We start from the raw sequence: 14,440 nt of genomic DNA, 5'->3' as shown, positions 1-14,440 counted from the left end.
TAAAGCCCGAAAGGGTCAAACTACAAAAGAGGCCACTGATTAAAAATGCAAAATGGGTTCCAGCACAAATACCAGCTCTGTGTACTTCCCCATGAAATATCCATCATCTAATCTCAAGTGAGGGGACAGCTGTCAGTGTTTTTGTACAAATAAATTTGAGTTCAAGACAAATAGGCTATCACCTAGCCAGCCCATAAAATATTTATGGAATGACCTCATGCTTTCTGGCAAACCGAACAGTCAGAGTATCACTGAAATGGGATGAGATAACACGATCCGTATAAAAAAGAAAAGACGTGTCATGTGAAAAAAAAGACGATTTAATACCAGATCATGACCCCATTTATAAGTTTCTCAGAAGTAAAAGAGAGAATATTGAGAAGCTTATTTTCTTCTCAGGGCATTTATTTCAAGAAAACTTCATGAAATAATCGCTGCTGCCTTGTGTAAAGCAGGCGGACTGCATTCAGAGGGAGTTTCAACAACGTATAGGTACTTACATCATCATAATAACCTTACATTGACAGGGAAATACAGTAATGTCTTTGTCAGCAAGATACAAGCATTCTTACATGTGTCAGTATGTCTGTTGGCAGGATTAAACTAAAAATTTAACCAAAGAAACAACTCAATAGATTGATGTGTGATCCCTATCATCATCTGGATGCAGTATCTTTTTTTTTTTTTTTAATTGTAACACTGTGGGATATGGGCTGCCTTTGGCTGGGGTTTGTTTGTACTCTCTGATTGCTGTGTCGTTGGTCTGTAAAATTATTGCCACACAGCGCAAAGGGCAATTTATACAGATGCAGTGTCTAAATAAGGAAAGTCATTACATAGCTACACACGCAAAAAACAACCAGAGAGAGGCAAAACTGCGCTGTCAAGTGACTCATTAGCATTCACCACAGCTCCTCTCATTGATAATGAAGACTCTCTACACCTATCACAAATAAAGTGACACAATGAAGTGTAAAGATTTGCAGCAAATTGAGCCCATCTAGGAAATACAGTATAGTCACAACATTGGTGAGCAAGCAAGACAAAGAAGCCAAAACTACAACCAGACCAAAACGACCTTCTCTGTCAGCGACAAAATCGCATATTTTAATCACAAGCGACACACAAAGGAGGGTTTTCATTTGATAAACCTTCAGTTTTTTTATTTTCTTTCGCCTTACGTTACACCTGAGCGGTGTTTTAAAAAAAAGCTAACGCAAAGTAGACTGCAGCCCCTCGACAGACTATGATAATGGTTTGTTTACAAGGGGCTAGCGAGCTGGCTAGTCCGCTAACAACAGCTGCTGAATTTGAAAGAGCTAAATAACTCTTTAACAGTGCTCGCGTTCAATTTGACAGCTTAGCACATCCATTAAACTGACTTCCATCGAATTAAATACTACCTCCGCATGAGTGTTAATGATTTGTAACGACAGTAAAGCGGGGTTTTCTCGGAGGCTAGCAGATTATACCTCTCTCTCTCCCTCCCTCTCTCTCACTCTCTCTCCGTGTGTTGTTTTGACAACCAGAATTAGCTGGATAGCAAAGCTGCTAGCTGGCAGTCACATTCAGAAAGGCGCTAACGCTACGCTAGGAAAGTCCACGGGTGAATTCAACAGTCTAAAACAAGATATAACAACAATAATAACAAACAGTGACCAACGCCATTCATGTTACTCACCTATTCCGGGTGTCAAAATAAGACTTCGTCTCCTGGATATTATATTTTCAGTGAGTTAGACCACTGTTACTGCCTTCGCCGGACTCATCTCAACTGTGAGCGATTTCTGACTGTCGCCAGAGCACACTGGACTCGGCAATCACTGGGAACGCCCCTCGCATGACGGCAGTTAACCAATCAGATCGCTCAACGAAAAAAGGGCCCAATTACAGGCGATCAGGAAGAGGAAGACTTATTGAAGATTGAGTAATATTGTAGTTCTGAACTTCAAATTCAGTTTTGGATGTGTAAAATTAATGTATTTTTGTGTTGAAATGAGCATATGCGACATGATATTATACGATATAACATCACTTTAGAAGCAAAAACTTTCCATATTCAAGGATCAAAGGATTAAAGCGTTTATAAGAAACAGAGTTTCCCTGTACAAATAGAAACTTAATTTGCCATCCGCACGTAATATCACCCCAATTGTTAAAAACCACCACAAATATTATATAACACAAAACAACAAAAATACTATACAGTATTACATAATGACAGTTATTTACACAATGTGCATGATGGATATAGATGGTTTTTTAAGTGTTTGGTTTTTTTTAATATAACTATACAACTATATATCCAATTCATTATGATAGAAAATATAATTAAAAGTATAAATGAATGAATTAAATATATTGTCATTTTACTCGAAGTTTGATGAAAAGTTTCAATGACCCGCAAAACTTTTGATAGACTGAAAATTTATTCTGTAGCTATCCAGAAATTTGGTAACTTTTAAGACAGACTATTTTTAAACTTCTTCTTAAATCTAAATTAAAAACTGGTGGCAATGGGGTACGCCTCTGTAATCTTCTTTCTCTCCACAGCACTTATCACTTAGAACAGGGAGGTAACACCTCCCCACAGAGGATGTACATGGGGTAATTATAGGAATTAAGTATTTTTGTCTAATAGTGTAGATAATATTACTATAATCACACAAATTATCATTGAGTAGGTGGACTAAGGGTGGGGGCATCATCGCTTCATCAAATGGTATAGCTTTAATGGTAGTAAAGATATTGTGCAGACAGGTCGTTAATCTTTTTGAGGAGGAGCATGTGGAATGACAGACCAACCTCACACCCACATCTGAGATCATACTGAGAATCACACCACCACTGCATCACTCTCCGTCTCAACGCCCCCAACCTGGGGCTGTAAATATCTGTAGGTATCTCATGCCAAAACACACATACCCTGTTGAACTGCAGTAATGTTTGGGTACATGTCTATGCCAATGTACAGTATTTAAAGTAAAACATGTCTTCAGCAGCTGGGTGTGTTGTTACACAAGTCTGGAGTCTCATTGATCTGATCGATCAGGCCCTTCCTTTTACCAGCAAACATGTTCAACAACTTTTTCAATTGCCGTCTGTTTGCCTTAAAGGGAGGAGATTCTTCAGTAATTTAGAAGAGGTGACTCAAAAATGTCTGAAATCCTTGCTGCCATTATTATGGTAATGTTGATTATCGTAATACCTTAGAACTCTGACCTGATTTTATCAAATGTTCCCTGGGCATGAAGTCTATCTTATCGCAATCAAAACTGATATGGTTTGCTGAGTGCGGAGTTTCATTTCTAATTACATAGACTACTTTTACTGCAGTCTATTTAGTTTATAATGTAATAAAACAATATTTACACAGATAAGTTAGAGTGTCTGCCAAACTCACAACAAAAGTTTTTTCCAGTACTTTATGGATTTCCAAAAATTTCCCACATAATTAAAAAAGATATGTAAATAATTTTTACACAGCACATCGTACATAGCAGCAAAAAAACTTTTTATTCACTGAGCTTGAGGTTTTTACCTCATAGCGTGAAGTGGCTGGCTCAAGTCAACCCTAATGTGATGCAATCTTGTCTTCTATTGGGGTTCGACAGAAGCTTTCTCTGAAGTAAATGTAAAGTTGTTGGGATGATCTCTCTAACACTGAGTTATTTTCTGTACGGTTCTTTTTTTTTTTTTTTGCTTGCTCTGTAAAGAAAGAATGGCTTCAGTGTGTTTCCAACTGCAACAATTTGGAACTGCATCATCCTTGATGGCAAATTCTCAATTCTTATTAGTCAGATTATCTGAAATGCTTTGAAACCTTGAGAATAGCTTGTAATTTAAGGGAGAAGTTCAGCTCCGTCAGGCCTTCAGGTAAATCACAGTGGTGGCAACGTGCACTGTAGGCGGCAAAGTATCATCATTTACTTAATCTTGATTTCCGATTGCACGTTGTAAGCATTGCTTTGCAGCTTTGAAATGTTCTTTTATTGCCCTGTCTGCCTTTGTGTGGGGATGTGTGTACCAGCCCCTCCTTTGTTCATGTGGCAACTTCAGAAATCTATTTCTGCAGCACCAAATTGAGCAACAAAGCAGATTAGAGTTGCTGTTGTTCAGATTATTTCTCATTTAGCTGAACTCGTTTACAAAGGTGTGAAAGATTAGCATTATGTGCGTGTGTATATATATATTTTTTTTATTTTTATTTTTTTAATTTATATATTGCTTTCATTCACTGATGTTGCATATTTTTCTTTGCATTCTTTCTGGTTTTGTTTTTGGTTTAATGCACTGACCTGACTAAAAACTGGTAGTAAGAACAACCTGAATTCCTGTAAGTGTTTTGATGTTTGATGACCGACATCTCCAGTTAACAACACCAGGTCTTTGTGATGCAAATCAACCTAAAGAAGAAACATTACCTGAATTTACCCTTTGTTTCGAGTAACAACAGGTGTAGTTATCTTTGAGACACATCTGAGTCGACGCCTTAACATTTTTTTAAATTTTGTATCTTGTTAAAAGTTTAATTTTCGCCTCCAGCACGTGAACCCTTTGCACCACTGGTTAGCAATTTGCAAACATGATAGCTTCAGGTGTGTCCGAGAGAGAGAGTGTAGGAGCTTACGTCTTCTTCACTTGAGCTAATCCACATCAGAGAGTTTGTCTATGAAAGTCTTACCCGCACAGCACGTGTTGTCTGACCTACAAACCCAAGCACATTTTTACATTCTTTAAAAAATGCATTTTCTTTATTATTTGCAGTCTTTTGTCCATTATCAGAATGTATTCTCCTCCACTTCAGCGGTTTTCCCACGATGGACACAGGAGGAGCAGGAACCAGACCTGCCGACTCCTCCTATCCTGTCCAGACATGAGAGAACAGGTGTTAGGAAAAGAATCTCACTGTTCCAACTCCAAAGACAGCACATGCTGTCAATGGGAAAACATTTCGAGATAAGCCAATAACACCATTCTTCAGGTTTGGAATTGATGCTTAGCAGACAGTTATTTTTAATGATTTGCTGCATTCCATTTGGAGGTAACTCTTTTACTGGACATACTGGTTCATTTCCACTTTAACCAGGACACTGAAGTTATTTTTCCTGTCAGTCAGACCACCCATGTTTTCCCTGTCACAACGGGTAGAAATTATTTTCACCCACTCCACCATACGGCTTGCGGTCAAACAAGATTTGCAGGTACAAAACAGGACTCATTCCATCCTGTACTGACATTCCAAACCTATTTCCTGTGCAGAGACACTTTTGGGCCCTTTAATACACCCCGTGGCGACATGTTTCACTCAGCTGCTTGGCCGGGGCTCCGGCAGGAACAGAGTCAAAGCTGTAGAGAGGAAGAAAACAGATAATGAAATCTAGGCTGCGGGACGCCTCCAGGTCGATGATCACAAGGGGACAGAACTTCAAGATGGTCTAGTCTAGAAGTAATACATTTTAGGGACTCCAGCGTAAACCAAAAGAAATAAATTCATCTTAGAAACTTCTCTCAAGGTTGCTTTAAATGTTTTATTGCTGGAAGTTAGAACTTATTGCACAAGACACAGAGAGAATGAGGATAAAATCAAGGCAAACGCCATTGTTGGCACTAAATCCACTACCTTCCACGACACGAGAGTGAATTAAACCTGGAAAAGGCCTCATGAAAGCTAGACAAACTTTTAATTGTTTGTTCCAGAGATAAATGCATTGAAATTAGCCTCACAGCAGCAGATGGATGTCAGGTGTTGACAAGGATTAGAGGAGTCGCCAGGTTAAACTTTCACTGGTCTAATCTTGGGTTAATGCACTCTTGCACGTGCACACACACACTTGACACGTTAATCATCAATGTAGAATTAATGCAAGAATACTGCACTTTTTAAGAATAACTAGAAATAGCATGTTTGTCTGAGTGTGAACATCCAACTCATTCCTGCATCAGGTGAGGAGGATTACACACAGACAGTACAATAGGTCCCGTTCCGGTCAGTAATCTCCTTGAATTAGCTGTGAGCAGATGAAAGTAATGGGATTGTCGCTTAGGGTCGTGGTTTGGACCAGCTTAGTAGTGAAACATAAGCGGAACCGCAACTTGTTAACGACTGGAGTATTTTATGGCGTTACAAAGAGGAGCTGATGTCACCTCGCCGGTAAGTGAAGTTACCACAAGAGAGTCTGGAAACAGTGGAGCAGATGAGGAGAAAAGTAACAAGATGTTTGTCCACCTGGTGGAGTCAAAGGTCCCAAGGAGGCGCAAGATTTCTGACTATATAGAAATGTCTCAAGTTTACTAGTGAGAACAAAATTAAGCATGAAAACATTTTGCCGGTATATATTTTAAAGAGTGGAAAAGTGATCTCTTCTCTTGGTGAAGTAGGCAATTCCTACCATCTGTATCTCCTCATAAATCAATATATTGTCATTTTTGATGGGTGGTGTACCTGAGGTTTGATAAACTTTATTCATGGACTCACTTGAGTGAAATGTTTACAACTATAATAAAAATGAACCATTTTTAAAGTAAAAATTTAGTGAATGTCATTTTTTGAAGCCTTATTTACCAAAATCATCAGCATGATTGCTGTAAATGTATCACAGTCAGGTCATCTGCAAATGTTAAACCCATCTTGAAAGTTTTCTTATTAAAAAAAAGTAAATTACATTATAAATGATTATTTAGTCAGGGCTTCATATTGATTTTTTTAAATTAATTTTTTGTTTAATCCACATTACATCCTTTTGTATTAATCCAGATGTTATATCTTGTACTTTTTGCATTGTGAATGGCTCTGGTTCTTCTGCAGGCCAAATTCTCACATCATTTTCCAAAACAGTTTCTGTACAAAGACTCGTCTGTAGCCTTCAGGGAACAAAGTCTAGTCGGAATCAAGACGTTTCCAAAAGCAGTGCAGCCGACTCAAGAACAGAACAACACCTTTTTGTCGGAGACTAGTTTATCAAAAGAATACACAATAATACTCATGTATAAAACATAGAAAACAGGAAAATATTAAAATATACCTTCTGCTCTGATCTACTTTCTTTGAAGTAGCATACAATAGATTGCAGTCCTCTCTGATTCTCCATTCTCACACATTCAATTTTTCCACAGCAAGTCCAGTCCTCCTTCCTCTTCATGTTACTGATCAGATTACATCATACACTTCTAATAATCTCAATCCAACCCAAATGTCAAAATTCACGGCACGGCTATAATAAAATGTTTAATTGGTGTCAAGTCCTTCCAGATCGACCGACGGAGCTGCGTTAACGGCAGGAGATGAAGAGGTCCGCCCCTGGTGTGTCTTAGCGCCAGTTCATAAAGGCAGACGCAGCGCATTAATCTCACTAATAAAGGTTTCACTCATGTCGCTGTCGGATGAAGGTCAAGGAGCCGGAGATGATCGGTTGAAAACAGCCCCAGTGTTGAGAAGGAGTCGACTGGTGAGCTTCAACCTGCAATTTACACCTCTGTGGGACAACTGTGTTTTCTGTAAGTCCTTAGATTACGTGGAAACAGCTTGAGCTTCTCTTGAATTTCACCTGTAAAATAATCCATTTAACTTTCTTCTGTTAGTTTCTGCATGCACAGCAACCACAGCGCAACTAAGGAGCGTACTACTGATGCAGAGGTTAAAGGTCAAAAGGTTAAACAGTCACGGCAACACCAGTCAACATTCAAACCGCTTCAAACTCCAACAGGACCGAGTCTTGTGAGTCCAAACTGTGGGTTAGTTTACGCCTCTTTAAACCACCATCAGATTTGTATGTTTATGATTTCATACATATTACATCTCTCATATGTTTAGTATCACACTAGTTGCATGTGTCCCCCTTTTTCAGGAACCATATGTTCCACCTTCTAGGTTCATTTGTCCATGATGACCTTCTTTGCCCATTCATTTTTTTTTGTCCTTCTTTCCATCTGTCCTTCCCTCAGGGTTGTGGCCAGGATATTATTCAGGGCAGCAGAAAAGAGATGTTGGAATGACGAGAAACAGGATTCTGTTGTCTGAAAGAGAACGGAGGAACTCCTCCTTCCATTCTTATTCCTTATCTATCTCTAGGTAAACAGGTGTTATGCGGTTGGTCACGTGACGGAGGAGAGAAGGTAAAATGAACTTGTGTGTTTTTACTTATCCTGAACAAAACCCTGAATATTCACCCTCCTGCCTCCCATCCTTCACCCTCCATCACCCCTTTAATCTACTCTTCCTCTCCTACTTTCTCACCCCCTTCCAGTGCTATTTACACACAAACTGGTCCACGAGTGTCGTGCAGCGTTTGCACTTGACGTAGCAGCACCAGTGGAACTTGCAGTGGCAGCGCTCGTGCTTGTAGGTCTTGAATTGGTCGTATCCTCGGCCGCAGCACATCAGCTCGCAGCCGTCCATGCCCTCCGAGGTTTTGTTGCAGAGGCGGCCCTGCGTGCCGAGCGAGCCCGTGGTCTCGTTGCGGAGGCAGTAGTCGGGGCTGGGGTCAATGTAGACCAGGTCTTCTGCGGTTGGGGTGTTGAAGCGCTTGTCCAGCAGCTCCAGTTTGCCCTGATTGGAATGAAGTGGAATTGATTTTGCATGTAAGATGATGGTTCAAGGGTATTCAGCGTTTCCTGCTATGAGTTCCATACCTTGCGTCCAATGCGCATGGCAGCCGCGCTGTCGTATTTCTCCTTCAGGAACTCCCCGACGCGCCTGAAGTCGGCCAGCTGGAGCCAGCATGTCTTCAGGCTGCAGGAACCCGAGACGCCATGACACTTGCAGGCCACGTTGGCGAGGCTGTAGACCGCCTGATGGTGAGACGGAGATGGCTTTTAGATGGATGTGGCTGGTTTTCTAATGCCTCATTTCCCAACTATCTTATCTATTCAGGGAACATTAGTGACACGACATGACAGTTATGGGTTTGTCTACTTCAAGGGAAGATATGAAAAAAGTTTATCGGTTTTACTTGTTGAATAATGAATGCTAAATAAAAAGGCACACTTTTCTTGACTTTCTTTAATTATATTGTTAAATTATAATAAAGAAAAAATGCTCAGACCCCTGACTGACAGTCCCAGATGTGTAGCGTTTCAGCTGTAGTTACTGTCGCGCTGCTGCCATCTAGTGGTACAACTATGAAAACACTTCAAACGCCACGTAAAGCCGAATAAATCTGGACAGTCCATGAATATAAAATAAACGCAATCCGAAAAAAAAAACTTTTTTTTCCCAGAAAATCATATTTAGTTAAAGTCGTCCTGAGGAAATTAAGTTTGACTTTTTAAATAATAACTTTGCGTGAGAAATTCAGAGCAACAAACTTCTGCCAACACCACCGTCACTAGAACTAAACAGAAAATAGTTTCCAGGTTAGGTTTAGGTGTTTATTAGCTGGCCTCTGAAAATGCATTCCACATGCATTCCATTTTGTACAACTGTGAGGGGACAAAATGTTGCATCGCTGTTCTCTATGCATAGAGCGCACTACGATGATATCATAGTGAGAAATACCTGGAAAGAGCTCAAACTAATCCTGGCTAATACCAAATACTGTACATTTTTAATGAGTTCTTTCTCTTTCCCTTTGCAGAGTGTAACAGAACTTACCATTTAAGCTTTTGACAAGTGGAATTCATGTTATCTGTGTAGATTTATATCCTTAAAATGCATATAATGAAGGTTTTAGTAAGGACTTTCCATCTCACTTAATTCTTTAAGGCTAAATGAAACAGGATGGGAGAGTAGAAAATCCACATGAGCCTCTTGAGAGAATCTCTCTCTGGCATTAGTCTTACAGAGCAATAAATTCCCCAACATTCCTGTCTCTTGTTTTCTGTCACCATTGTTTGCTGCTTGAAAAGCAACCACCTGGTGAAAATGTGAGGTAAAAAAGATAAGAGACTGTAAATACAGACTCCACCGAACTAAAACAGGCCAAAAAGCTGAGGGAAAAGAATTAGTCTGTTAAAATCCTGCAGAATCCTGGATTTTTAATCAAATTATTTCACCAGAAACATCAAACCACCTGATTATCGTCACGCAATTCTTACAAATTGCACACTTTTTTTGGTTAAAACTCTAGGAGAAAATTCTAAGATTTACGACTCTGTCACTTTTTTTCATTTGACCATGTTCTGTGTCACTAATCGTGCTTTGTGTGAGACGTTTTTCCCCACATCGACACACTTCATTTGCTGAATCAACCACTCCGAAATGAAACCAACCTTCTGTCTCCTCTTGCCTGATCCCAATTACCTAGTCACCTCTGTTAACCCACGCATCCCAAAACAGCGCTGACCCCCATCCTCCCACCACCCGATGTCCTCTACTTTACTACCCAGCAGGCATAGCACTCGGCACCCTCCAATCCTGAGATCCGACCCCCGCGACCCCCTCAGACAGACACCGGGAGTGGAGCACAATGATGTTTTGTGGAGGTTTTCAGGGTTTGCTGATCTGTTCTTGACGATTTGCAGAAGTGTGAATTATATAGGAAAATAAAAACTTTTAAGCGAAGCGTTTCGTTCAATATTTTTTAGTTTGTTCACAGCGGGAAAGAAGCTGAGGTTAGGGATTAGTTTCATACATTAAACAGCAGCAGGACATCTTTATTTTATGACTCCTGCTTGTTTTACGAGGCTTCGTATTTCCTCTAATCCCCCGCTGTGGAGTTTATTACAGGTTCACAACCACAGGAATGAGAAAATTGGGGATGCAACTTTTTACTTTTTTAATCTATGACCCCATGCGTTAACATGAAATCAGAAGGAGGTCGTGTGAAGCAGTCTTTCATTTAGTTGTTTATAAATCCAGTCTTTATCTCCCTCATATAGACGAGGTTGTGTTTATTCTATTTACTTGAGGATCCTTTGAATGATGCAATGATATCATTCACTATTATCATTATTATTTTTCCAGCTGCCAATAACCTCGTGCTGCAAAATAAATCATGCATATTGTGTGTGTGTGTGTGTGTGTGTGTGTGTCTGTATGTGTGTGTGTGTCATCAGGTCCAGTGTCACTGTGCCCAGCAGGCACAACACACACAATAGCTCCATATAATGCTGGACACACACACACACACACACACACACACACACACACACACACAAGGTCAGTCATCCGCGGTAGAGACACGGTCTCTGTGTCAGGCACAATGAGCTCTGCTCAGACAGGGTTATGGGTTAGGAGCCGTGTGTGTGTGTGTGTGTGTGTGTGTGTGTGTGTGTGTGTGTGTGTGTGTGTGTGTGTGTGTGTGTGTTTGTGTGTGTCAGGGAGGCATAAGAATGGGGTATAAACAGTGAAAATAGCCCACCCTTTGTGACAGTGTACAAAATGTTTGAGGAGCAAAGATAGGGTTAGGTTCAAGGAACTCTTTGGCCGTTCTGCTTGACGTATTTTTGCACACATTTAAACCAGAAACTTTTTTTTAAAAAGCAGAAGGAACTTTTGTTTATTCTTATTTTTCACATGTACAGAATTTGCAATCCTCCAGTGTTGAATGGGAAAATAAAGCGGACCTCCTTTTGACCGTGAAGACATTTCTCCTCCCTTATTTTCCTTTAAACCCTCAGGATTTCCGTGAGTTTGACGAATGAGAATCTACACAAACATGTATTTGCGATCCATCTTTCAAATGCTGTTTCTCCATGTTCACCACCCCCTGAGGTTTCCTAATGTCCTCCCTGTTAAACAGCTTTTTGCGAGTACACTATCTGAGCTGCGGGTTCATTCACTGTACAGCATGCAAAGCCATTTGAAACTAGTGAGTCGTGCTATAAAAGATAAAATCTGCATTAAAATGAATTCTCTATTGTCCCCATGTAGCTGCCCACTTGTGGATGCAACATGGCGACATAAAGGAGACGTGGAATTTTCATTCAATCTTACTTTCATTTGGAGTAGAGGCATAAAGGCACCTTAATGCATCCTTACACTTTTCTTTGGATTCATTTTTAATTATTTCTTTTGAGTTTGACAGATTTCCAAAACCTGGAAAGAGAAATCTGAACTTTCACTCCTGCGTTCCAAGTGGGGAACGGACCTGTTATTGTCTTTACACTGGGAACAGACATCTAGTTGTTTTGGTCTCCATCCGACAAGCCGTCCTCGTTTGATTTGTGTGAAACGGAGACAGTCAACCTAGGTGGCTCTGAGTGTGAGTGTAGGTCTTTAGAGAGTCGGGGGAGTGTGACGGCGGTCCATCCCTCACCCTGCATCTCTGTCTCCAGACACTTGTACACACACAGACACACACACAGACGACCGCGGCGTCCGCCTCGCACACAAATCAAATGAAGCTAAGCGCACACAAACACGCTGAAACGCACACCGTACACGGCACGCCCCTGTCACCTCCACAAAAGGGCTGCAGTTTGCCCTGTTCAACCGAGCAAGACAAATCCCACTTAGGACAAACCGGTGTGTCCGTGAAAGAAAGCGAAAGAGCCAGAGAGAGAGCGAGAAAGAGAGAAAAGGTTAGGAAGAGTAGAGGAAGAGAGAAGCGGTCTTCCTCTCCTCCTTTTCATCTCTCTCTTCTCCTCTCTTCCATTTCGATGGACAGATAACAATGAAAACCGGGGATCAAACAGGTGAAAGGAGGAAAAGTGATTCAGGGGAGTCTGTGTGTGTGTGTGTGTGTGTGTGTGTGTGTGTGTGTGTGTGTGTGTGTGTGTGTGTGTGTGTGTGTGTGTGTGTGTGTGTGTGTTCAAACAAGGCTGCAGCAGTAGATCTGTCTCTCTCATAAACTCTCCTACGGCCCCAATGGGACCCTCAACAGAAACTCAACCTCTCCAGACCCTCACCTTTGACCCCTGATACAAACGCACAATACCAGGCTCACTGTCACACGCACAAATCAAAACACACACACACACACACACACACACACACACACACACTGTATCTGTCTTGCAAACGACATAAACAAAGCTCCTCTAGCTGATGATAAACATAATCTCCTCATCCATTCATCCACCAAAACGGACAAATAGACCTTGTGTGTGTCTGTGTGTGTGTGTGCATGTGTGTGTTGTGTGAGTGTGTACAGCTCAGCTGAAGGTGAAAGCCTTCTTTTAGTGCATTTCCTGTATTGCTTCCCCCACCTGAAAGCACCCACAAACAACTTCAGCTCCAATAGTACTTATGGAAACTCCTACTACGGCAAGCAGCGTCGGACAAAATCCCCACATATCACCAATCAATCGTTTTTTTTCCTCTACCTCACACTATTCCTGGAAAGTTTTACTACAAAGTCACCTTCACGTATGCCATCTGGACATGTTTTTGTCTATTGTATTACAGCGTGTTGCAGTGTGTGTATGAGAGTGTGTTTCTGCACTGGAATGTGCACTGACCTGGCGACCTGTAGCCAGACTCCAAGGGCGTTAGCAGTTATACCATTTGGACCCTTACAATAAATAACTTACACTCAAAGCTGCTGCCAGGTCAAGCAATCTGGGGCCACCTTGACTGACACACACATTCCTTAAGGTTCATTTATGCGCAATGTTAAACACACACATGGAGCAGTACCACCAGCAGCCGCTGGGGGCAGCGGAACACACCTGCGTGTCGTGCGTCTTCCCTACCTGTCTCCCTGCTTCGTTATTCTGCAGGTTCATCAGCGTCCGCGCGTGTTCGATGGATCCACGGGGGTAATTCTTCTCCCTCTCCCTGGCGTCCACGAACTCCCGGGCGAACCGGTAGCCGTAGTGCACGTTGTCACCGCAGCCGCCCCACAGCCAATCCCGCGGCAGGTCACGTGGTCGCGCAGCGCGACTGCAGCCGCAGGTGGAGAGCTCACCTTCACGACACGCCCGGCTGATGGCGTTCACCACACCCGCTGCGCTGATGGAGTAAGTGAAGGCCGTTTCTCTGGAGCCTGACGGAGAGAGAAGGTTGATTAGATAATCCATGTTTTTTTTTTTTTTTTTGGATGAAACTATCACACACAGACGCACACACGCGTGGGTACCTTGTCTTGTGGTCGTGTTTTTATTTGGGGCGATGGTTTAAGTGTTTACTGAGTGGAAACATGGGGACCTGCTCAGGTCAACCCCCCCCCCTGCACACAGCAAACAGCCCCACACCCATTTGACTCAACAATAGACAATAGTTGTGAATTAAGGTTGAACCTGGTTAGAAAAAAAAAAAAAAGACTTTTTATTTTGTGTAATTTTATTTATAAGAGGTTATTGATATGCTTATGTTAAGTATCCACTATTGTTGGACTAAGACAGAAGGATTATTCATGAATTTTACTTTATGAATCTGACATTTTTAATTTAAAAAAAAAAAAGTTAATACTCAAATTTAAAATTGAGTTTTGCTGCGACAACCTACACGGTATTATGGGATGAAATAGCCCGGAATCAACACCCAGCAGCTATGCAAGCGACGTGTAGGCGTGCGCGCCTCATTCATGTTTTAGGAGCTGCGTCCCGGTCAGGACGC

At 41.4% G+C, this 14,440-nt stretch overlaps 1 protein-coding gene across 4 annotated transcripts in view; it reads right to left on the bottom strand.

Moving 5' to 3' along the window:
- Positions 1-6,705: 6,705 nt before the first annotated feature.
- wnt5b (wingless-type MMTV integration site family, member 5b) overlaps positions 6,706-14,440 on the bottom strand; it is a 67,047-nt gene continuing 59,312 nt past the window's right edge. For 2 of the 4 annotated variants that reach the window (XM_068306682.1, XM_068306683.1), the window contains exons 7-9: positions 13,576-13,868; positions 8,632-8,790; positions 6,706-8,548 (exon numbers count right to left, since the gene is read on the bottom strand). In XM_068306682.1, coding sequence (XP_068162783.1) covers positions 8,249-8,548; positions 8,632-8,790; positions 13,576-13,868 — 752 coding nt within the window. In that variant the 3' untranslated portion in view covers positions 6,706-8,248. The remainder of the gene's footprint in view (positions 8,549-8,631; positions 8,791-13,575; positions 13,869-14,440) is intronic. The other 2 variants (XM_068306684.1, XM_068306685.1) reach the window with 1 other exon arrangement.

This window comes from Antennarius striatus, chromosome 22, assembly GCF_040054535.1.
Source record: "Antennarius striatus isolate MH-2024 chromosome 22, ASM4005453v1, whole genome shotgun sequence".
Taxonomy (NCBI): domain Eukaryota; kingdom Metazoa; phylum Chordata; class Actinopteri; order Lophiiformes; family Antennariidae; genus Antennarius; species Antennarius striatus.
This window is presented reverse-complemented; position numbering and strand designations above follow the sequence as displayed.